Raw genomic sequence first — 23,300 nt, 5'->3', positions numbered from 1 at the left:
GAGCCCGGGACCGCCCCAGAGCCCCGGGACCGCCCCAGAGCCCGGGACCGCCCCAGAGCCCGGGACCGCCCCAGAGCCCCGGGACCGACCCCGAGCCCGGGACCGCCCCAGAGCCCGGGACCGCCCCAGAGCCCCGGACCGCCCCTGAGCCCGGACCAGCCCCAGAGCCCGGGACCGACCCAGAGCCCCGGACCGCCCCTGAGCCCGGGACCGCCCCAGAGCCCCGGGACCGCCCCAGAGCTCCGGCCCCGCCCGGCCCCGGGGCCCCGCCCTGCCCGGGATGGCGGCGGGACCATCGCTGCCGGCCCCGCCCCTCTCACCTGGGCCGGGCCGGGGGCTGCGAGCGGCACCGGGACCGGGGCCTCGGCTCCGGGTCCCGCCGCTGTCTCTGGGGGGTCCCGGGGCGGTGCCGCCTCTCCCCGCCGGGTGGGCTGCGGGGCCCGGCCCTGCAGCACTGAGTTGGGCTTGGGGCCGGCACCGGGACCGGCACCGGACCGGCAGGAGCGCTCCGGGCCGGGCGCTGGGGCACGAGCCCGGCGCTGCCGCTCCTGCTCCCGCCCGCGGCCGGCGCGGGGCGGGACCCGCCGGGGCTCCGGGCACGGCCCCGCCGCGGCCGCGGGCAGCCGGGGCTGGGCCGGGCCCGGGCAGCCCCCGGGATCCCGAGCTCGGCCCGGACGCGCCGGGCCGGGCTCCGCTCGGAGCCCTGAACCCCTCCCGGCTGCCCGCGCCGAGCCCCAAACGCGGCCCTGGGGCTCCCGCCGCCAGCCCCGCCCGCGGCGCTCGGTCGCTGCTTCGGAGCTCTCGCTGCGGCCGGGGGAGCCCGGGCTTTGGGCTGTGCCTAAGGCTCGGCTCGGAGCTCAGAGACACGGACTCGCCCTGGCCGAAAGAGCCCGCCTGCAGCACCAAAACACGGCCTTAGGGCTTTCAGTCAAGCCCCGCAAAACGCTGCACTTCGGCTTCTCTCGGGGAGCCCAAACACTCAGCATTGGTCTCCTCCTCAAGCCCTGCAAACACAGCATTTAGTCCCTGTTCCTGAGCCCCAGCTCTGGCCGTAGGAGCCTGCTCTCAGGACTCCAAGATGCTCGATTTAGTCTCTGCTTTAAGCTCGGAGCCTGATTTAGCACCCCCAAAACGCAGCACTGGCTGTCTCTTTGTGAGCCCCAAAACTGCCCCAGTCCGCTGCGTTCAGAGCCCCCACAAGTGCCCCGGGCCATGGGCGGACCCAGCTGGGCACCAGCAGCAGCTCCCTCGCCCCCCGTGGGATGGGGAACACATCAGAGACAAAAATCCAGCTCAGAACACTTTAATAATGGAAACCAGTCAAATACAATCATTTATATTAATGACAACACATAATAACAGTGAGAGCAACAAGAGCACTGAGAACAATAATGAACAGGAAGGGCAGAGAAAAACCCCTCCACATCCCCCTTTAACATTATAAATCCAGAACATAATCCAGAGCACCACAAACTCCCCATGTGGGGGATTTCCATAGTCCTGTTAATTTCTCTGTGGCCTATCCTGGGGATCTGTGGACTAAGGAAGGCACTGGCTGCTCCTCTGGGCAAGAAGGGAACGGCTCCTGTGCTATTCCCAAAAACAGAACACCTGGAATTAGTGCCCTGGGAGCCCAGCCTGGTCCTTCCAGTCACTGGGGGTCACCCAGAGGGTCTTTACCTTTATAAAGTGAAAATGACATCCTGGTCCAGTGCATTCCAGCAGGACTGGACACTCCTGGCCACAGTGACCACTCCATGGAAGCTGGACCGGTGACAATCCAGGAGGATTTTAAGTTGGATTCCTGCAGATTTCATTGTGCAGAAGCTCCAATTCTTTTTGGCACCTCTTGTTTAAATGTTTCCCTGCTGGAAGAGGTCAATTAGTCTTTTTCATGCCCAGATTGCCAGAGGCATGGAAAACCAACCAGCATTCCCTGCACATCTCCATCACTTCCACGTTCACCTGCAAGGAGTGGCCAAAGGACAGGAGCCAGCCCAGGACAGGCTCAGAGATGAGGCTTCCAGCCCAAACCATTCCATGATGATTCCACAGTCTCTCCCTGCATTAATTTTGCATTGTTTCCTCTCAAATTTAGATGAGTTATTAAAGGAATCACTTAAAAATTATTCCAGGAATGAAATAGGGAGCATCAAACATTCAACAATCATTCCCATGTCCATCAAATCATTATTAATTGGGAGCCTATTCCCTTATCTCTGTCCTTGTTTAGCTTTCCTGGAGATCCTTAGGATCCCACAGTTTCTCAGAGACATCAGCTGGGATTACTGGAAGGTTTGCTCTGTCAGAAATCCAGGGGGGTTTAGAACACTTGTTCCTCTGCATCTTTATCCCTTGCCCAGGTTTCCCCCAGAATGGTGTTGTAGGAAATGTTTGGAATTACTAGAAATGCATCAGGTTCTAGTTGAGAAGCCCTCTGCTTCTCAACTGTTCCAAAATTATTGGAATTACCCTCAATGTGCCCTAGAACACTGCTGTGAAAACACCAATCAGAGGAACATCCTGAAAAGAGAAAACCGCCTCCAGCAGCAGCAGGAATGATCCCATTTCTGTTCTTACCTGGTCTCCAGCTGCTCCTGCCAGAGCTCCCAACAGCCACTGCCATTCCTAAACAGGAGCTATGGAAGACGCTCCTGCTGTCCATGAGGGTGAGGAGGCAGTTTGGGATGTTCTTTGCTGTGCAATCAGACAAGAGCGTGTCAATGATCTTGTGGTCCCTTCCAAGCCAAAGCAGCCCGTGATTCCATGGTATGATCAGCACCTCTCCCAGTTCCATTCCAGAAACGTCCTCCCACTAACCCCCTCCTCTTTTTGCTCCACATCAGGGATGTGCTGCGAGTGCCACAGGCATGGGATGCCTCAGCATTCCCTGGGGATGCCATTCGAGGCTGAACTCGTGGCCTCAGAGCTCTGCACTGACTGCTCAGCCCCAGCTCCAGTTGGGAATGTCTCAAAGAGCAGTGTGGGGTGTTTGCTCCCTCTCCCACCCAGCCATTGGGACAGCTCACACAGAATGTCACTGACTTACCGGGTCTGGAATTCCTGGCTTGAAAGGCAGGGGGTGGAATATCCTGTCCTGGGAATATCCAGGATACCAGGAGGGTCCCTGGAAGCCACAGGTCAGGGGCAGAGTCAGATGAACAAACCTGAACTGCTTTTCAGGAGATGGATCCCCAGCCTGTGTTTGCAACAACTCCAAAGCTGTTCCTTCCACTTGGCACAGCCAGGGAAAACATCCCCATCATGGATTTCTGACAGGAAAAACCTCACAGCTCCAGGATACTTGGGTCCTCCCAAAACCAGGTCAGCACTCCAACAGGCTCTAAGGAATAAACAACAGGAAAGACCATCTCAGCCTGCACACCACAAGCTGGGCACCACATTCCTCACTGGAACTGGGCTGTTCCCACATCTCTGTGACAGTTGGTTGGGAGCATCCCCATTTCCTCACTCCTCCATTCAGAAAGAGACATCAGAGCCCTTAAACAACCAGTGTGCAATCCCAACAACCCAGGGAAAACCTCCTCACTCAGGGAAGAAATGTAATGCCCAGTTTTGGAAAAAAAAACAAATAGCAGGACTGGAAACATTTCCAGGCATGGAGCCTCTCAGCTCTGGAAATGCAGCTCCCAGGCTTCTTCCCATGGAAGCCCCAAACTTACCCCTGACTGGGCTCAGGGAGAAAACCCCACCCATTTCACCAGCCTGGTACAGAACAAATCCCATGCACATCCCAGGAAGGTGTCCCTGACCATGGCAGGGCAAGGAAACAGGATGATCTATAAGGTTCCTTCCAAATGGTCCAAACTCCAAGACCATTCCAGGAGTTTAAGGCTACTTAAACTTGATTTGAGCCACTTCTCAGCTCACAACTCCTTCCCAAGCCTCATCCTCTGGGCTGCCTTTCCCAGACCTTGCTGGGAAGGGAAGCAGTGGCTGCTCTCCCCAAACACACCCCTGCCGGTTGCTGTGCCCTGCCCCAAAACACCGGGTGACACGAGGGGCTGATCCACTGTCTTGGCTGTTTTCCACAATCCAGCACTTCAGGGACTCCAGAGTCTGTCGGAACCCAGAATGTCCCTTGGACACTCTTGGATGTTCTGGGCCCAGGTCAGAAGCATTTGAGACCCTGGAATGCAGCCACAGACCCCTGTGGCTTTGAACCTGATCCATGGAACAATTTACCAACCTTGCAGGAAGAACAAGAAATCACAAAAGTTTAGATATTATAGTAGAAGTAGTCACAAAGTGAAAGGAAGAATCTTTGAGTGCTGTACAGGGGGGTTTTAGGCCTTGTACAGAGGGTTCTGAGTTTTGTGCATGGGGGTCAGAGGTTCTAAGATGGAGGGATTTGGGTGTGCCCTGTCCTCTTTCCTTCTTCTTCCTAACCTCCATGTTCTTGGTGATGTTGGCACTCACAGGTTGGTTTAGAGTAGAAAGTCACTGTTCAATGTAGGTGATGGGCATTGGGGAAAAACCATAAACATTTAACACGTAATGTATGATATAAAAGAGGGCACCAGCCCCCTGGGAGTCAGTGTCTGCCCTTGCCTGACTGCTGAACGGACCGCAGCAGCTCAGGGAGAAATCTTTTAGATAACACACAATAAACTACCTTGACACCGGACGACAGAAGACTACTGAGTCTTTCTTTGAAGGCACAGGTTGGAGGAGAGACTTTTCCATCTTTCGGGGTCACCCCAATCTGGGGGTGAGCCCTGTCAAGAGTCCTGACAGGATCAATCAGTTCCAGGCACTGGCTCAAAGCAGCTGCTGTGCTGGAAGGGGCAATTTCAGAGGCTCCTCTCCCCTCAGCTGGGAATTCAGTACTGCAAAGGGCCTGGCAGTGATTGAGGATTTATCTGTTCCTATGGATTAATCCCCAACATTCACTGCAAAGTGCTGCTGGAGCATGTCTCCACAGAAAAAAGCTGTGCCCAGTCCAGAGGGTCCTCAGTGGGGTCCCTGCCCAGTTCCCCAGGATGGATGGAAAGCTGCTACTGACAGGCTGGATATCAGGAGAACTTCAGTAATTTGCTGAAAGCTTCTAAAACAGGGACTTGTTTCCAAGTCTAAGGCAGCTCAAATCCAATAGCTCGCCAGGATTCCTAATAAAGTGCTGCCCAAATATATCCGTGTGCCAGAATCTCCTTTTAATCTGATTTTGGGGAACAGCTGCCTGGGATTTTAGTTAAAATTTACATCAGCTTGTGACAAATCAGACAGAAAAAATACCCAAAATCTCAAGGTTGATTAAGCATGAAGAAAAAAAAACACAGGAGCTCAATTCCTGCACAGCCCAGACCTGACACTTTGGCTCATATGGGAAATAGATGGGAAGTGCAGAGCCAAGTTCAATCCTACCTTTAAGGAATTCCCAAGGAGCTGATGACCCTCCAATGAAACCCAGGCTCTCCTGCCTGTGCCATTGATCCAGGTGAGCACAGGTGCTCCAGCTGGGAGTGACAGTTTTTGGATGGCAATATCTCCTGAACTTGTGCCTTCCCCAGCTTTGGTGGCCGCTGTCTCCATCCTCCCACACCTCCTCATCTTCCTCCTCGGCAGGGTTGGCTTCCTCATCCTGCAGAGCCAGCACAGGGACAGTCACCAGCCTGCTCATCCCCAGCCTGGGCAGCAGGGACGGGCTGGTGGCACCCTCTGGATGTCACCCCTCTGCCTGGCGCCATCCCTGCTCCGCAGCTCGTTCCCATTCCTGGCTTGGCAGCTCCTTCCAACGGGGTGTTCAACCACAAACGTTTGCTCTGCTGCGTTTTGGGACAGCAGAGACTCCCCCGAGGCAGTGGGCAAAGCTCCTGTTCCCACATCCTCTGCCTCCCACAGCCCTGCTGGGGCTGGACAGAGCAAAGGAAACTCCTCAGTTCCTGCTGGAAATTTCCTCCTGTGCCCATAAACCCCGAGAAATTGTGGCTGCTCCATGCCTGGAAGTGTCCAGGGCCAGGCTGGATGGGGCTTGGAGCAGCCTGGCCTGTGGATGGAATGGCAGGGGATGGAATGAAATGATCCTTAAGGTCTCTTCCCACTCAAACTATCTGGGGATTCCAGGATGATTCCATGATTTCTCCATGCATCTATTTTGTATTGTTTCCTCTCAAATTTAAATTCCCAAGTTTAGATGACTTATTAAAGAAATCACTTAAAATTACTCCAGAAATAAAAAGGGAAGCATCAAACATTCAAGAATCATTCCCATGTCCATCAAATCATTATTAACTGTAAGCCTGTTCCATTATCTCTGTCTTTCTTCTTCATTCCTGGAAATCCTTAGGATCCCACAGTTTCTCAGAGACATCAGCTGGGATTACTGGAAGGTTTGCTCTGTCAGAAATCCAGGGGGGGTTTAGAACACTTGTTCTTCTGCATCTTTATCCCTTACCCAGATCTCTTCTAGAATGGTGTTGTGGGAGAAGTTTGGAATTCCTAGAAATGGACCAGCTTCACATTTTTCCCCTCTGCTTCTTAACTGTTTTAAAATTAGTGGAATTACCCTCAATGTGTCCTAGAACACTGCTGTGAAAACATAAATCAGAGGAACATCTTGAAAAGGGAAAACCGCCTCCAGCAGCAGCTGGAATGATCCCATCAGACAAGAACGTGTCAATGATCTTGTGGTCCCTTCCAAGCCAAAGCAGCCCGTGATTCCATGGTATGATCAGCACCTCTCCCAGTTCCATTCCAGAAACATCCTCCCACTAACCCAGGAGGTGTTTTTCTGCACCACACCAGGGATTGTGCTGCCGAGTGCCCCAGGCAGGGGACGCTTCAGCATTCCCTGTGGTGTCTCAGCATTCCCTGAGGTGCCTCAGCATTCCCTGGGACACCTCAGCACTCCCTGGGACACCTCAGCACTCCCTAGGATGCCCCAGCATTCCCGGGAGCCCCCAGCATTCCCGGGAGGCCCCAGCATTCCCAGGGATGCCTCAGCATTCCCGGGAGGCCCCAGCATTCCCGGGAGGCCCCAGCATTCCCGGGATGCCGCTCCACGCCGATCCCGCGGTCCAGCGCCGTCCCGGGCTGCAGTGCCGGGCGCTCCCCACGGGGCGGCAGCACCGGGCGCTCCCAGCCCGGCCGGTCCCGGTGTCTCGGGGCCGGTCCCGGCTTTAACCCGCCCTGGCCCGGCGGGGCCGCGGACACCGCGGGCAAAACCCCCCCTGATCCCCTTGATTTCACCCTCCAAGGCACAGGATCACAGCATTTCCTGAATCAGAAGGGACCCACGGGAAGCATCGAGTCCAAATCCTGGCCGCGCACAGGACCCCAAGAATTCCCCCCTGTGCCCGGGAGCCTTGTCCAGACCCCGGCTCCTTCCCCAAGATCCTGAAAACACAGCGGGGCTGGGAGAAGGATGACGACGGGGTTTTTAAATACATATCTCGTTATACGATCGTTCTATAGATCCGTTATGTGTCCTTATCGGTAATCCTGCAATCAACATGTCCCTTACATCTCGCTACACATCCTTACACGTCGCCTTCACGGCGGCGGCTCCAGTGACCGACGGAAGCCCCGCCTGGCCCCCCACTCCCATTCCCGCAGTCAGACCAGGTTTCCTTCCCGGCTCCAGCCCCGGATTCCCGCGGCAGTCTCAGGTGTCTCCGTCCATAAAGCAAATTATTCACAGCAACACAGAGCCAGCCCGCGCTGGTCCCTCCGGAGAGCACCGACCACCTCATCCTTACCCCAAACTGTGCATTCTCCCCTGTGCCGGGACACCCATCCCTGCACCGGGACACCCATCCCTGCACCGGAACACTGCACCGGGACAGTCATCCCTGCACCGGGACACTGATCCCTGTGCCGGAACAGCGATCCCTGCGCCGGGTCACCCACCCCTGTGCCAGGACAGCCATCCCTGCGCCGGGACACCCATCCCTGCGCCGGGTCACCCATCCCTGCGCCGGGACACCCATCCCTGTGCCAGAACAGTCATCTCTGTGCCGGGTCACCCATCCCTGTGCCGGGACACCGATCTCTCCACCGGGACAGCCATCCCCGTGCCGGCACACCGACCCGCGAGGCCCCCGCCGCCAGCTCAGGGTTCTCCCCGTTCCCCGCTCACCTCCGAGCCCGGCGCCGCCGCTCCCGGTGCCCCCGGCCCGGCGCCGCTGCTCCCCGGGCTCCGCCATTGCCGCTCCCGGCTCCGCGCCTGCGGCGTTTCCTTCCAGGAGCAGCCCCGGCCTTGGCCCCGGATAGAGAAATGTATTTGTATTTTCAAACCCTCTAGCTCCGTAATCAGAATTCTTTACAGGGTATATCCTGTCTATAACACAGCAGACACAAGGTTTTATTTCGGAATCAGTTTTTAAATGCATTTAAAATTCTCAGAATATCCAAAAATGGGAATATTTGCAGTTTTCAGTATTTTACACACAAACCCCTCATGATTTTTCAGGCATTTTGCGGCTGTAACCTCCCTTTTTTGGAGGGATCTCACTCGGGCCCCCTCGTCCCTCACTCACCTGGTCCTCCACCACAATGGGCTGTGCCAAGTGACACCATCATCCTCCAGACTCCCCCAGCCCTTTTTCCTCCCCGCCCATAGAAGGCACAGGGAATGTCCCTGAGGATGGTGCCTTGTCCTGGATTGTCCCACGGGACACTGCAAAGTGCTTGAGGAGGGCAAGCTCTGCTCAACAACCACCAAACCTCCCGGATGCATCCGCACTATTACCATTCTGAATCCAAATCTAGTAAAGAAAAATTCCCTATTCCAGTTAAATCCAGCACAGCAACCAGCACACCCTGTCCCTGCTCCTCTCACAGCTGGACACCTCCAGAAGGATTCTGTGAGGGACAGGGCCAAAACTCCTACTTACAATCCCAAAAATGAACAGGCTCTGCCTTCCCATCACCTCTGAGCCAGGAGACCTTACGGCAGCAGGATAAGAAACCAGTTAGACGGGAATTTCTCTCCGTTATCCTGAGCTGCCTGTGCCTGACGCAGGCACTGTCCTTGAATTGCTTTCCAAGCCGGGTCCAGTATGACCTTCTCCAATATTTTTCCTGGTAAGAAGTTAGATTATCAGGGCTGGAGTTTCCTGGAAAAGTCCAAGCGGGATACAGCTGGAGAATGCCCAGCCAGCAATGGAGCTCCTCAGGCTTCCAGGACCTTGGGTGAAAGATTGAGGTGGTGCCTTCTGGGACATACTGGGATGAATCCCATACAACATCACAGCCTCATGGATACTGAAGTGGTCCAAGTGGCCCCCAGTGATCTCAAGTGGAAAATCACCGCCCTTCCTCCCCCACTGGACACGCAGATAAGCCAGCGGTGCTTGGCAGAGCCAGGGCAGCTGTGGGAGGGCAGGTGATGGGACAAGGACACTGGAAACAGCTAAAAGCAGAGAGGACGTCCAGAGAGCCGAATTCCCACAGGACTCTGCCACCCTGAGTGGGTCAGCTGGCTCCAGAAGAATGCTTGGTGTGGCTTTGGGCATTGGGGTCCTGCTGGCCCTGGTGGGCTGCACAGCCACCGAGGGCTGTGGTGAGTGTCAGCCACCCACGGAGAACCAGGAGAGAACACGGATGGGACACAGGATCCCGCTGACCTCCCCTCTCCTTCCAGTGGCCCCGCAGGATATGGTCTCCCAGCTACTCCAGCGCTTGGAGGGATCTGTAAATCTCGAGGAGGCGGCGAATCCCAGTGTCCTGCTGGCCATGAACCTGGCTGGGGGGGACAGTGAGGGTCCTATCCACAAGTGGCTGCTCCAGGAGATCAAGGAGGAAGCAGTGAGGAGAGCTCAGAAAGGTAGGGAGGGAAAGGAGGGAAGGCACCAGCTCCTGGGGGACCAGATTTCCACCAGTTCTTGGGGTGCCCAGCCCAGCACAGCCTGGCTGCCCCCTTGTCCCCACAGACATGACCTCGGGACAGGTGGCTCTGCACGTCCTCGCCCTCCTCTCCTCCTGCCAGGATCCCCAGCGTGTCCATGCCCTGGAGCAGACCCTCGACCTGATCCGTGTCCTGCAGCAGAAAACAGATGAGGAGATGGCCAAACTGGGTTTGTTGGGACTTGGGGGCCTGGGGGTGTCACTGTCCCCACACCTTGTCATCTTGCCACTCTTTGCTTTCAGAGGCCGAGGGGATTCCCAAAACTACCCTGTACAGCGTGGGCCTGGACACCCTGGCCCTGTGCCTGGCTGAGGCGGGTGGCGCTCAGGGGCCATCGGTGGCCCTGGCCAAGCAGGTGCTGAGCCCTGAGAGCCACATCTCAGTGGGTAAGGAACTCTGCTCCCACAGTTCCACTCCTGGGGTCTATCCTGAGCCTTGGCAGTGACTCCAGGATCCCACAGACACCCAGGCCATGGTGGCACTGGCGCTGGCCTGTGTCTACAACTACGTGGAGCTCCAGGACGTGCAGGATCTGCTCTGGGAGGCACTTTGGACAGTGAGCAACAGCTTCCTGGATGAGCAGGAGAAGGGGAATGGCATGATTGGGAATATCTACAGCATGGGGCTGGCTCTACAGGTAGGGGAGGTGCCAGAGGAGTGTGGCATCACAGCCACCTTGGTCCCACTCCCAGATGTGTCATTCCATGTCCCACCTGCTCCACAGGCACTGGAGGCCACGAGGAAGTTTTACGCCCCACGGAAGTGGGACTGTGCCCAGGCCTTCTCCGTGGTGTATGCCCACGACTACCAGCAGCCCATGGCCATCGCCCAGGTGCTGCCAGCCCTGGTGGGCAGGTCCTACCTGGATGTGGCTGGCCTGGACTGTGCTGCCACCAAGAATATGTCCCCAGGCCGACAGCTGCCCCTGTCCCCAATGCTGGGGACACACGGCATTCCCAGAGGTACGCCGATCCCACCTGGAGTCGCCCAGACCCCGCAGGGATGATGTTCCCACCCTGTGCCTGCTGAGGGTGTGCCAGATGCCCACCCTGCCGCTCTCTCCCTGCACAGCCCCCATCCAGGTGCATTACTCCATCACCAACACGCTCCAGGGAAAACACTTCCACTACACCACCTCAGTGACAGTCCCAAGTGGCTCCACTCTGCTCCAGGTGATGGAGGTGGCAGCAGAGGAGAACCCCCAAACCTTTAGGTGAGAGCTAGGGTGGCTTTGGAGGTGGGAATTGGCATTTCCCCAGCCAGGCCTGAGCCTCCTCAACTCTCCTGCAGCTTCCAGACGGAGCAGACATCCTGGGGTCCCTATGTGACCTCCATCCACGGGCTGGCTGGCAGCACGGAGGACAGAACCTACTGGCAGTTCCTCAGTGCTGGGGATGCCCTCGATGAAGGTGGGGGAGGGGGTCAGGATGGTGCAGGGGAGCCAGGGGTGGGGATTTCCATGTCCCAGCCTCACACATCCCTCTGCTGCAGGGGTTGGCACCTACAAACCACACGATGGGGAGCACATCCAAGCCATCTTCAGCACCTACTGACACCACCAAGACACCCTGCACCCCTCCACGGAACAATAAAGTGCCATTCCAGCATGTCTCTCTGTGTGTCTGTGTGTGTGTGTCTGTCTCAGGAAGAAAACACAGCTCACATCCCTTTTGTCTTTCTTACTGCTTAATTCCATGAGCTCAGCTCCTCTCCTTCTCTTCCCCAGCACCACACACAAGCACAGCCTCACCCAAACTTCATGGAGTCAATTCCCTCTTGGACATCAACAAAGCCTTTCCCCAGCAGCCACAGGCTTGTTCCTCCAGCCACATTGCTGTGCTTCAGTTCAACCTACTCTGATCCCCACACAAACTCTCATGGCATTAATCAGATGCAATTATCTCCGTTTGATTATTACAATCCCAATTAGCACCAGCCTCAGGCCACCAGTTGCATTTCCCCCCCGGAAATCCACAGGTGGTGGCCTGGGGTTGCAGCTGATTTTAATCCCCATTCTGTGACTCCCTCTCTGGCCAGGAGTCACCAGCACCTCCCAGTTGGGTCCCAACTGCTCTCTCCCAGCCAGCCCCATTCCCTAAACCCACTGGGCCTTGTCCAGCCAGACCATCAAGCCTGGACCTGCTCCCAGCTGGACCTGTCCCACCCAAACCATTGTACGATTCCACAGACACTGTCTCCAGGAGCTGGGAGGGACGGGATACAAACTCTTCCCAACAGCCCGAAAACCAACATCCACCACCTTCCATCACCTCCGGTACATGTGGTCTTATCCCAGACATCAAACCAGTCACACAGAAGCATCCTGTCTGATTCAACCCATGGTGACGGTGCCACCCTCCAGGTCCTTCCCTGACCACACAGATAAGCTGGCACCATGTGGCAATGCCACAGCAAGTGTAGGATATCAGCTGCTCCACTGGAGATGACATTCCTGCCCTGTGCTGCATGGGATGTCCCAGGTACCCAGTCTGCCCCTCTTCCCCTTGCTAAATCCCATCTTGATGCAGTTCTCCATCACCATCATGCTCCATGGAAAACATGCTGCCCCGCCTCAGTGGTTTGGTTGTTTGCTTTTAGTAGGATTCACAGGGTTCATTATCTTCGCAGTGTGTGGCACAGCCCTGGGTTTGGATTCGGGATGGGAATGCTGTGAATAACACAGAGACAGTTTGGCAGCTACTGAGAAGAGCTTTTCCTCCTCCAGCACTTTGCAGCATCCCATGGGACAATCCATGTCCCTGGCTCTGTAGCCAGGAGGTGAGACCATCATCCTCCTCTTCATCACTGTGTCCTACTACTTGCCTGATAATCTTTTCATCTGTTCTGCTCCAGAGGGCCACCAGTGCCCGCCAGCCCCTTGCCCCTGGAAGCATTGGGGTGCCCTGGGGCCATGAGCGCTGGGGTGAGGCGGGGCTGTGATGTCACACAGGTGTCCCACCCGCAGCACTGTGACATCAGCACGGTGTCTCTACAGGACACACGACACCACCCCCTGGCTCCCAGTGTGCCCACGAATGGACACGGATGAAGACATGAGTTTCCTGCTCCCCACGCTTGTCCTGCTGGTGGCCAGTACGGCCGTCCTGCTGGCCACCCGCATTTGGAAGATGCGGAAGCGCCTCGGGAGCCGGGCCAGGGGGTCGCGGTGCTGCCGAGCGGTCCCGGGGGCTCCCGGTTCCCCCCCGGCTGAGACCCCTCGCCACGGCCCGGCTGCCCCGGAGAGCCCCCTGTACATCCCCTGCGGCTGCGGCCCCTGCTGCACCCCCTGTGTGACAGCGGCCCGGGAGCTGCAGGACCTGGTGATGCCGCTGTGGCCCGAGGTGTCCTTCCCACGGGACTCGGAGATGTGGCAGCTGTTGTGGGAGGACCTGGAGCAGCTGCTGGAGCAAGGCCAGCTGCCCTGCTGCACCTCTTCCAGCTCCTCTGGGAGCCCCCAGCCCCCCAGGAGCAGGCGCCCAACAAGACCCCTGATTCGTCGGAAAACATCTGCTGCTGGAAAAGGCTCAGTCCTCTGCAGAGCCCAGCGCTGGTTGAGATCCTCCACCCTTCCAAGAATGTCCATCCCTCGGAAAGGCTCCTCCATTCCCATCCAGACCCTCTGTGACCTGTGTTGTGCTCCAACTGGAACTTGGCCTGTTCCTGCCAAGAAGCAAGTGGAAGTGTCCTGGAGCCGCCGGTGCCCAATCCACGGCTCCCAGGATCCTGCGGCGGAGCCATCTGGGCAGACTCTCCGCACACTGCTGGACAAGAGGCTCCAGCGGCAAAGACAGCAGTTCCCATGTCAGGGCTGCTCCCTGGAGCTGGCTGTGAAGGACAAGGCTAAGGAAGATCTCCACACCTGGGATATTTATAGCAAAGGTCTCCATCCCTGCCAGAGCCTCCATGAGATCTGCAGGAGTCCAGATGGAGAAGCCCACATGGACAGGTCTCCCTGCTGCCTCGGAGCCATGGCTATCCACAGAACTCACCAGATACCCATGGCCAGGAAAAGCCTGGACATACAACTGGGAGCCCAAGCCATTCCAGCAAAGCATTCCCAGCAGCAAGTGTCCCTGAGCCGCTGGTGCCCAATGCACGGCTGCCAGGACACTGCAGCAGTGCCACAGGAGAAAACCCTCCGGGCAGTGCTGGACAAGAGACTCCGGCGGGAACGGGAACACAAGGGAGCTCTCAGGAGATGGCTGGCACAGCTCAGGATGCAGCTTGTGGCAGCAGCTGACACACTCCGTACCCTTCTTTGTGCTGGATAAATTTGGGGTTTCTCCAAAAGCTGTCTGAGAGTTCCCACTGTTCTACTTTTCATTGGGACAGGGTTCCTCTTCCCAGGAGCTGGCACATACTGGGTTTGGATTCAGGATGGAAATGCTGTGGGTAACACATGGGTCATGGTCCAGCCAGACGGAGAACTGGGATGAAGAAGTTGAAAATTCATTTAATTAGAACTAAGAGGTGGAAACGGGGAAAAGGTGGAAACATATTCCAGTCTTCCCATGGGGAGACCGCCCACACCTGAGAGCCCGAAATCCCCTGTGCCCTCTCTGATTGGCTCTGCTGGGTCCCTAGCTTCCCACAACACTTGCTCCCAGGATAAAGAGTGGAACTGGAATTCATTAATAATAACATCAATGTCAGAAGCAGTGAGAATCTTTGTTTGGAATGAGAAATGGAGGAAAGACAGAGTGAAATTCCACGAAGCACCAGCTAGGGAGAGTGTGGTGGAAAAGCAGCTTTCAGAACTGGTAAATTTCCCAGACTTATTTCCAGATATTATTATTTTAAAATAATTTTTTATCTCTCCGCCACAAAACCATTTCTGTACCTGTGAAGATACTTGGAGATAAAAGTTTAAAAACTTCTGGGGAAAAACCCATTATGGATTGAAACATGGAAGAGAACCCACAGCAAGGAAACACTAATCCCAAATTTAGCAAGATTAATGCATAATAAATATTAAATATTTATTTCCCCACAAAACAGGCCAGCTTCTTATTTTCCAAACTAGCAAAGAGCGGGCTCATGGATTTTTGAGGTCTACAAAGCATCCAAAGAGCTCAAAATTGGAATTCTTTGTGTTCCAGACTGTGTATTGTCAGCTGTTAAGGAATCACCCCTAAAACTGGGATTTTCTTTTAAAAACACAGTTTAAGCCACTTCTCTAGAGAAAAAGAAACAGTGTCTTTGTGTTCAAATTTTATTCTGAAAACAAAACTCATCCTGTGGCTCTGACAAGCAAAAAACTATAGAAAAAACACAATAAAATAAGAAATAAAAGGTTTTAATTCCCACCCTGGGACCTGTAAGTGTGTATACAACACGGAAAAATGTCTCTGGAATTCAGGGACTAAATAGGCTGCAGTTCTAGGCTTATGGATATTTTTATTTTTAAGCATTTCTAAGCAAATTTCAGTCTAGGAGAGCTGCAAACTGGGCTCAGCTTTCCTTGGATTATGCACTAAAAGTGGGCTAGGACATTGCTGGAATTGAGACCACAACTGGGTTTTGAAGAAGAGGAGTGACTATGAAAAGGGAAGGAAAAACCTTAATGAACTCTCGTTAAAGGGTGAATTTTACCTCATTACTTGAAGCCTCCTTCCCAATTCCAGCTTGCCTTCCACTCCTATCTTTCCAGTTTCTGCTTGCATCTACCTTTTCTGGGATGGATGGGATCAGGCTGAAATCTGATTTATCCTGAGTCTGCTCTGGAGGTGTTCAGCTTCGGAATTTTGAAATCTGGGCGTGTTTGCGCCCAGAAGCTGTTCCACTCTGCCGGCCTCATCCGTTCCTTCCCAGCACTAACACGCAGCACTGACACACAACTGTCAGTCTAAAATTCCTCATTAAGCCCCCAAGAACCCAATCCCAGAGGTCTGTGGGCACCCAATCTGGTTATTTTGCCTTTTTAGTCTTTGTGGCCGCGGTGCCGTTGGGCTTGGAGTTGGTCTTGGCTTTCTTCTTGGCCCCTCCCTTGGGCTCCGGCTCCTTGCGCTTGGCCGAGGTGATGGATCCGGTGACCTTGAAGAAGTCGTCGAGCCGGCCCTGGGTGCTTCCCTGGCGGCTCTTGCTCAGCCTCCTGACCCCGTTGCGGATGCGCTCCTCGTTGAACTGCTTCTCCCCGCACATGAACTGCACCAGCTGCTCCTCGTCCGGCTCGCTCCACTTCAGCTCCACGGCGTCGGGATCGATCACGTCGGGCTCCAGGAAGAGCTTCTGTGCCTCCCTGTGCAGCCAGTTCTCGGGCAGGGGGTACTTCTTGGTGTCGAGCTGCTGCACGATCCTCTCGATGGATTTGTGCTCCCGGATGAGCTCCACGGCACGCTTAGGCCCGATGCCGCGGATGCTGGCGCAGTAGTCGCAGCCCAGCAGGATGCACAGGTCCACAAACTGCTCCCAGGTCAGCTGCAGATCCTGCAGGATCCGGTTCAGGTGGAACTCCTGGATGGGCAGCTTCTTGGTCTCGCTGGCCGTGAGGTGCCGCATGAGCACGGGGCTGCCAAAGGTGAGGCAATCCATGTCCTCTGTGGCGGCGGCATACACCTTCCCGGCCTTCACCAGGGCGGCACAGCTGGCCTCTGCCTCTCCGGGTGCCTCCACGTAGGGAATTCCCATCAGCGTCAGCAGCTTCTTGCACTCCTGTGTGTGCTGTGGGGTCACCTTGACCAGCCTCTTGCTGTACTTCTCGATGTTCTCCTCCTCCCCGGCCTCCTGCGCTTCCTGCAGGTGCTTCTCCGCCTCGGCGCGGCGCTCCGTGCGCTTGGCCAGCTCCCCGGATTTCAGCTGCGGGGGCTTCCCATCGAACACGTACACCGGCTTGATGCCGTTCTCCACCATGCGGATGGTGCGGTAGAACATTCCCATCAGGTGGCTGGTGGTCTCTCCATCCTCGTTCTGGAGCACGTCAGCTCCCTGCCGCACGGCGATCAGGAACTGGTAGATGCTCATGGAGGCGTCGATGGCCACTTTCCGGCCAAAGTAGGCCTTGATGTCGTTCTCCCGGATGGCTCCGGGAGCCACGTCGGCAATAAGCTTAGCCAAGCCATGGATTCCCATCCTGGGGAAGGGAAAAAGGGGATGTTGAGAGTGGGCTCTGCATGAGGAACGCTGGGCCACCCCAGGAGGGGGAAGCAAAGAGGGCAGTGCTTCCCCTGCAAACCATCACTCCAAGGGCTGCCTCAGGCCACCCTTATCCCTCACCGCGCCCCTCTCGGCCCATCATTACTACCCTTCCAACCTCTGCCCCTCCCATCCCAATCCCCCTCCCCAACATTCGACTATATCCATCATTACAACCATCTAGACAGCATCACCTCCCCATTCTTATCTCCTTATTTCCCAGCTCCCCAGCCCTGCCATCAATCCCTCCTCCCTCCCCCTCAGGGTCCCCGTTCCCCCTCAGCCGCCATTACCCCTCAGGGCTCCCGTTTCCCCTCCGATCCCCGTTCCCCCTCAGCCGCCATTACCCCTCAGGGCTCCCGTTTCCCCTCCGATCCCCGTTCCCCCTCAGCCGCCATTACCCCTCAGGGCTCCCGTTTCCCCTCCGATCCCCGTTCCCCCTCAGCCGCCATTACCCCTCAGGGCTCCCGTTTCCCCTCCGATCCCCGTTCCCCCTCAGCCATTACCCCTCAGGGCTCCCGTTTCCCCCCCGATCCCCGTTCTCCCTCAGCCGCCATTACCCCTCAGGGCTCCCGTTTCCCCTCCGATCCCCGTTCCCCCTCAGCCGCCATTACCCCTCAGGGCTCCCGTTTCCCCTCCGATCCCCGTTCCCCCTCAGCCGCCATTACCCCTCAGGGCTCCCGTTTCCCCTCCGATCCCCGTTCCCCCTCAGCCATTACCCCTCAGGGCTCCCGTTTCCCCTCCGATCCCCGTTCCCCCTCAGCCATTACCCCTCAGGGCTCCCGTTTCCCCTCCGATCCCCGTTCCCCCTCAGCCATTACCCGGCCGCTCGCGCGCCGCCGCTCCCGCGCTCCGCCGCCTAGCCCGCCGGGAGCCGCCGCCGGCCAATGGGGAAGCGGCTCGCGCTCGCCGCGCCTCGTTCCCGCCCTCACTTCCACTTCCGGCGGCGGAGGGGGGCGGACGTGCGGCGGCGGGAGCGGAGCCGACGTGTCGCAGCAGGGACCGGCGACATGGTGAGGGTGGGGATGGGGGGGCCGGGGTTTGCCACAGGGGGCCCGGCCCGGTGGCAGGCCGGCCCCGCTGAACTCCGGCGTGTCTCCGCAGGAGCTGGAGGCGATGAGCAGATACACGAGCCCGGTGAACCCGGCCGTGTTCCCGCACCTCACCGTGGTGCTGCTGGCCATCGGCATGTTCTTCACCGCCTGGTTCTTCGTGTATCCCCGCGGCTGAGCGGGCGGGGGGTGCCGTCCCCTTGCTGTGCCTCTCAATCCCCTGGGGATTATCGCCCTAATTCCCGGGGGCAGGGGAGCGGGTGGGGGTCCCCTCGCCTTGCCGTGCCTCTGTTCCCACCTTAACCGCCGGCCTGGCAGCTATGAGGTGACATCCACCAAGTACACCCGGGACATCTACAAGGAGCTGCTGATCTCGCTGGTGGCCTCGCTCTTCATGGGCTTCGGTGTCCTCTTCCTGCTGCTCTGGGTCGGGATCTACGTCTGAACCCCCCGGGGAGACTGGATGGGGGATTCGGGAAAGCTCTTTTTATATTTCTTTTGTATTTCAAGGAGAAAACGCCTGTAGCAGGTGTGGTCTGCGACAGGCAGTGACCCACAGGTGAATAAAAGTGGCTCTGTGACACACCTGCCTGGCGACTGCTGGTTTGTCTTTTTTTTTTTTTTTTTTTGGATAGAATTATGGGAAGTCTAAGGCTGGAAAATCCCTCTAGGATCACCCAGTCCAACCACTCCCAGCACTGTCAAGGCCACCACTACCCCATGTCCCCAAGTGCCACAGCCACACTGCTTTTAAATGCCTCCAGGGATGGGGACTCCACCTCTGGAGCCTGTTCCAGTGCTCTAAAACCCTTTCCATGAAGGCATTTTTCCTAATGCCCAACCTAAACCTCCCCTGGTGCAGCTTGAGGCTGTTTCCTTTCATCCTGTCACTTTCCCGGGGAGAAGAGACCAATCCTACCTGGCTGCACACTCCTGTCAGGGAGTTGAGCAGGGTGAAAAGGTCCCTCCTGAGCCTCCCTTTCTCCATATTGGCACAAGATCCAGGTACTTTGGGATCTGCCCAGTGTTTTCCCAGCTTTCTGTGCTGTGTGTGGTCACAGGTGTTCCAGTGCCACCTTGTGTCCTGGTGCAGCCAGGCTGTGCAAAATAAATCCTAAATCTGCTTTTAATCCCTCAGCTTTCTTTGCCGTCACAGCCCCTCACCCTTTTTCTGGGAATGCTGTGCCTCTTCTCATACCTAACCAGGAGTTTTGTGGTGCTGGATATGCCCTTCATTAATTCCTGAATTATGTGCCTGGCCTAGAAACAAGGAATTGATTTATGTGTCTTTAGGAGGGAGATTGGAATTTTAGCCCAGCTTTCAAACCATTCCACTTCCAAATCACAAATGCAAGCCCCAGTTTCCTATTTGGGAAGGCAGGTTTCATTCTGTGGACTTTTGAATCCTTCTGGATCTGAGTCTGCCCTTTGATGTGAGCGATGAGAGGTCAGAGGCAGGTTTTCCCTTCTTTTTCCTTCCTTTCTTCTTTTTTCCCCTCATTATTTCTTCTTTCTCCTTTCTTTGTACTTCTGCGTTCTTTTTCCTTTTCCCCTTGTCCATTTAACCTTTCTTTTCCCTCTTCATTTTCTTCATTTTTCTCCTACTTCCTTTATTTTCTCTTCCTAATTTCTTTCCCCTTCTTCCTTTCTTTTTCCTCCTTCCTTTCTCCTTTTTATCCCCATTCCAAAGAACCATGACTGGGCATATCCAGAAACTTCCACTGATTCAAGACTTGCAATTCCCTCCATCCCGTGGGCAGTTTTACTCAGCCATTCACCTGAGTTATTCCCTAGAAAGGGAGGAAAACACCAGGAGCCATCCTTGGATACAAAGCAGTATTTATATATTTTATTCATATGGGCACATTTACCTCCAGCATAAAACAAAGTCTAAATAAGCAAAACAAAACAAACAAACAAAAAAAATCCGGGGAATCCGGAAACTCAGCCCTCAAATTAAGCAAAATATAAATATAAATCAGGAAGAAGAGAGGGAAACCACGCTTGTTCCCCACAAATAAAAACCAGGAATCAATAATAACCTGCTACAAATGCGACTCTACGAACTGGCTGGCAAAATACAGTGATTAAAGCTGTGGCAGCAACATTTAAACCAACAAAATTAGTGCTTTACGTGGTGGGTTTTTTTTCCTTAATTCTTCCAGTGGTGCCATAGTCTCTATTTACAGGCTTTAAGCTCCAACAGTAGGACAGAAGTGTTGGGAATTTGCTTTTGAAACAACTCCCAAACAGCCTCGTTCTCCACCCTTTTGTCTTCCTTCCTGCCAGGAATGTCTCTTTGCTTCCCTCTGGATAGGGAGGGATTTCCCCAAGCTGGAGAGGTCGGCTCAGAATTCCCTCTGTCCCACGCAGGGAAAGGCCTGATTGTGAACTCTCTTGGTACTGATTGGGGACAGGGAAGGGGCAGAGATGTGTTTTGGGAGGGAAATCCATGCAGACAGCTGTTTCCATGGGCCTGGAAGCAATTCCATGACTCCTTCATTTCACAGTTCGGAACCCCTTTGGAGCTCGTTGCTGCCTTGCTGGGAAGCAGCTGATGGATGATTTTTATCATGGAATCCTGGAATGGTTTGGGTAGGAAGGGACCTCAAAGCCCATTCAGTCCCACCCACCTTCCACTAGTCCAGGCAGCTCCAAACCCATCCAACCTGTCCTGGAAGACTTCCAGGGATAGAACATCCAAAACTTCTCTGGGCAACCTGTGCCACTTTAAGACATAAGGTACTATTGACACAAAAAACTTCATCCCGAATCCCCGTCCTCTCCTGGTCCCAGGGATTTCTGCCAGCTCCATGTGGGTAGGGCTGCCTTTGGCACTCTAGGAATTGCCACATCCCAGTTAAACCACCCGGGTACCACATCTGAGGCAGCATTTGGGAATATATATGGGAAAACACTGTTCCTTGGGGCTGTTCCATAAGGAAAAAGGCAGTAGAGATGTTTCCAGGCACTTGGTTGGTTTGGAGTCTCCCTAAATCCCATGGCTGAGCATCCTGGGGACACCTGAGAGATCCCAGCTCCTCCTGGGCCACCACTGATTGATTCCTTCCCTCAGGAGTGGGGTGGAATGTACTGGGGTGTCTTGGCTGAGGGTGGGGGGTGGTGATTGCAGGCTCTGGCCCCCTCAGCATTCCCTGTTTCCTCTTCCAGGGGCTTTTATCCCAGCTTGGCATCACTCACCTGAGGAAGGATGTGCCAGCCTGAGCCACTGATTGCCAAGGGAACAACAAACCTGCCAAGGAAGTCACTTCCCAGTTTAAAACCAGGAAAAACTGCTCAGGGCAGGTGGAGGGAAGAGCACTCAGCTACATCCGGGTGTTTCCTTCCTAATTTCAGGGAAAAACAGAGAATCCTACTGAGCATGGAGCCCCCCTGCTTGTGCATAGGTATTCCCAAGCCTTGGGGCATCCTGTTGTCCCACCGACCTTCCCAAAACTAGGTTTTCCAATTGCTTGGCTGCTCGGAATGCCCTGCTCACCCACTACCGCCTGCTTCCCAGGATTCAGTGGATTTTAGTAACTGTAATTCAGTGTTTCCAGGCCTCGAAAGCTCCCTACAAACAGTTTCTTGGGGGCAGATGCCAAATCGAAGTGACGTCACCAGGAATTTCAGGGCTGCTTTGTTGGGATATGCTCAGGAGGGGGATGATGGGAGATAAAAAACCAGATGTGCCCAGGAACCACGACTTTACCTGGATAAAACCCATCTTTGTTTTTCTGGAGCAGATTTAGAGTGTCCTTAGGCTCAGCATGTGGCATTCCCCTCTCACTTGTTTCCTCAGGGAAATCCATCTTGGAATAACCTGGAGGTGGCTGAGCCTCCAGGAACGCAGCCAACTCCTCTGTAGCACGAGGAGCAGGACAGGGAGGAGGAAGCACAGGGAGCCACTTGGCTTTCCCACAGGACACATGTGGCTCAATGGGGCCAGAAGGAAATTCCTGTTTTTTTTTTACGGCTTAAACCCCACAAGAATTCAGTAGTTTGGCAAGTTAAGGACTTGTAACAGTAAAATGTCCCAAATCCCCCCAGCGTAACTCTGTGAGGGCAGGGACAGCCTGCAGCTGCTGCCATCCCAACTTCTGGGAGAACACCACTCCTCTCCTGAGGCAGAGATCCCGCCTGGACACAGATCCTGGTGTTCCCAGGGACTTAGCCTTGCTCCGCAGGGCACTCCAGGCTTTGCCAGTGCTGCACATCTGGGCAGAGGTTGGCACTGGCTCCAGAGCCGACCAGGCAGCTCCGCACACACCGCTTCCAAGCGGATCAAAGCGGATCCTACCACACTTAATGTGGGTAAGTCCTGGTCATTTGTCACCCCTGGCTTGGGGACAAGTGTCCTCAGGTGTGGCATGGCCTCAGCAGCAGCTTGAGTCGGGGTTTTATCCATCCAGACCTAGATATCCCCCATGGATATGGGATTTAAGAGCACAAAGAAGAGGGGGGATGACGACAAAGCTGCTCCTTCTCCAGTTGTTCCTAGAGGAACGTGTCCATTGGCAGGTCCGGGAGTCTCTGGGAAGTCTGTGGGAAGTGGCCCTGGGCCAAGCAGAAGGAACAGCAACTCCAGTGTAGAACTTCCAGTAGGTCCAGGCACAGCCATCCTTTCCAGGCCAAACTCCAGCATTTGGCTCTTGGAAAGGGCTCCAGTGTTGAAGCAATTCCAGTGTTGTGAAGAACTGATGTGGGACATCTGGGAGCACCGGGATGGGGCTCCTGACCATGGAAGGAGCATCCCTCTGAGATGTGGCAGAGCTGTCCACGCTCAGTCCGGTGTGATGCTTCCAAATCCAGTGTTGGAAGGGGAAGGGGAAGTGATGGAGGACACAAACATCCCCATAACGGAAGGAGAGGGGTGTGGGATGCTGGGAATTGGTGCAAGGTCCCCCCAGGAGCCACCACAAGGCTGGTGGTGGCTTTTAGGTCTTGTCTGTCCTGAGCTTCAGTGTCTCCAGCCATCATCATTCCAGCTCCGGAGCTGCCGCAGGACACGGGGATGAGGTGGGGCTGGGGGCCAGCGGAGCAGGGAATTCGGGAGGCTCCCAGTGGCACCAGTTCCCCTCCTGTCTCTGAGCAGAGGGCACTGGTGCTGCCGGGACTCACTCACAGAGCCAGTAGAACTGGAAGTAATAGTCAGTGAAGAGGTGTCCCAGCTGCTCTAGGGAAGTGCCGCAGTCGGCTCGGCCCTAGGGATGGGAAAAGCAGCTTAGAGAGAGAGAGGGGTGCGACTC

At 55.5% G+C, this 23,300-nt stretch overlaps 4 protein-coding genes and 1 long non-coding RNA gene across 13 annotated transcripts in view; 2 read left to right on the top strand and 3 right to left on the bottom strand.

The window, feature by feature from the left end:
• MYRF (myelin regulatory factor) overlaps positions 1–23,300 on the bottom strand; it is a 232,964-nt gene that overhangs the window by 168,779 nt on the left and 40,885 nt on the right. For all 6 annotated transcript variants that reach the window (XM_068194396.1, XM_068194395.1, XM_068194398.1 and 3 more), the window contains one exon: positions 20,685–23,255. In XM_068194396.1, the coding sequence (XP_068050497.1) occupies positions 23,169–23,255 (87 nt within the window). In that variant the 3' untranslated portion in view covers positions 20,685–23,168. The remainder of the gene's footprint in view (positions 1–20,684; positions 23,256–23,300) is intronic.
• On the bottom strand, positions 1,416–5,492 carry LOC137476237 (uncharacterized). Of its 2 annotated transcripts, none has more exons than XR_011000295.1 (4): positions 5,386–5,492; positions 3,050–3,343; positions 2,581–2,697; positions 1,416–1,868 (listed from the first exon to the last, which is right to left on the bottom strand). It is a non-coding gene; the product is annotated as an uncharacterized lncRNA (long non-coding RNA). The 2 variants fall into 2 exon arrangements; XR_011000296.1 differs by having other exon boundaries at positions 1,417–1,868; positions 3,050–3,127; positions 5,386–5,481.
• LOC137476236 (cobalamin binding intrinsic factor-like) lies at positions 8,183–11,474 on the top strand. Of its 3 annotated transcripts, XM_068194384.1 has the most exons (9): positions 8,183–9,523; positions 9,605–9,787; positions 9,894–10,037; positions 10,111–10,254; positions 10,330–10,505; positions 10,593–10,830; positions 10,940–11,081; positions 11,159–11,277; positions 11,360–11,474. In XM_068194384.1, the coding sequence occupies exons 1-9, from the start codon at positions 9,454–9,456 to the stop codon at positions 11,419–11,421; spliced, it is 1,278 nt and encodes a 425-aa protein (XP_068050485.1). In that variant the 5' UTR covers positions 8,183–9,453; the 3' UTR covers positions 11,422–11,474. The 3 variants fall into 3 exon arrangements, with proteins under 3 accessions (XP_068050485.1, XP_068050484.1, XP_068050486.1); XM_068194383.1 differs by having other exon boundaries at positions 8,183–9,787; XM_068194385.1 differs by lacking the exons at positions 11,159–11,277; positions 11,360–11,474 and having other exon boundaries at positions 8,184–9,787; positions 10,593–10,875; positions 10,909–11,026.
• FEN1 (flap structure-specific endonuclease 1) lies at positions 15,067–17,915 on the bottom strand. Its single transcript, XM_068194414.1, has 2 exons — positions 17,821–17,915; positions 15,067–16,937 (listed from the first exon to the last, which is right to left on the bottom strand). Exon 2 carries the CDS (start codon positions 16,934–16,936, stop codon positions 15,776–15,778), a length of 1,161 nt encoding a protein of 386 aa, XP_068050515.1. The 5' UTR covers position 16,937; positions 17,821–17,915; the 3' UTR covers positions 15,067–15,775.
• TMEM258 (transmembrane protein 258) lies at positions 17,868–18,634 on the top strand. Its single transcript, XM_068194432.1, has 3 exons — positions 17,868–18,012; positions 18,104–18,213; positions 18,370–18,634. The coding sequence occupies exons 1-3, from the start codon at positions 17,887–17,889 to the stop codon at positions 18,494–18,496; spliced, it is 363 nt and encodes a 120-aa protein (XP_068050533.1). The 5' UTR covers positions 17,868–17,886; the 3' UTR covers positions 18,497–18,634.

The sequence above is a fragment of the Anomalospiza imberbis genome, chromosome 6, assembly GCF_031753505.1.
Source record: "Anomalospiza imberbis isolate Cuckoo-Finch-1a 21T00152 chromosome 6, ASM3175350v1, whole genome shotgun sequence".
Lineage (NCBI taxonomy): Eukaryota > Metazoa > Chordata > Aves > Passeriformes > Viduidae > Anomalospiza > Anomalospiza imberbis.
The sequence above is the reverse complement of the archived record's forward strand: the minus strand, read 5'-3'. Positions and strand labels throughout refer to the sequence as shown.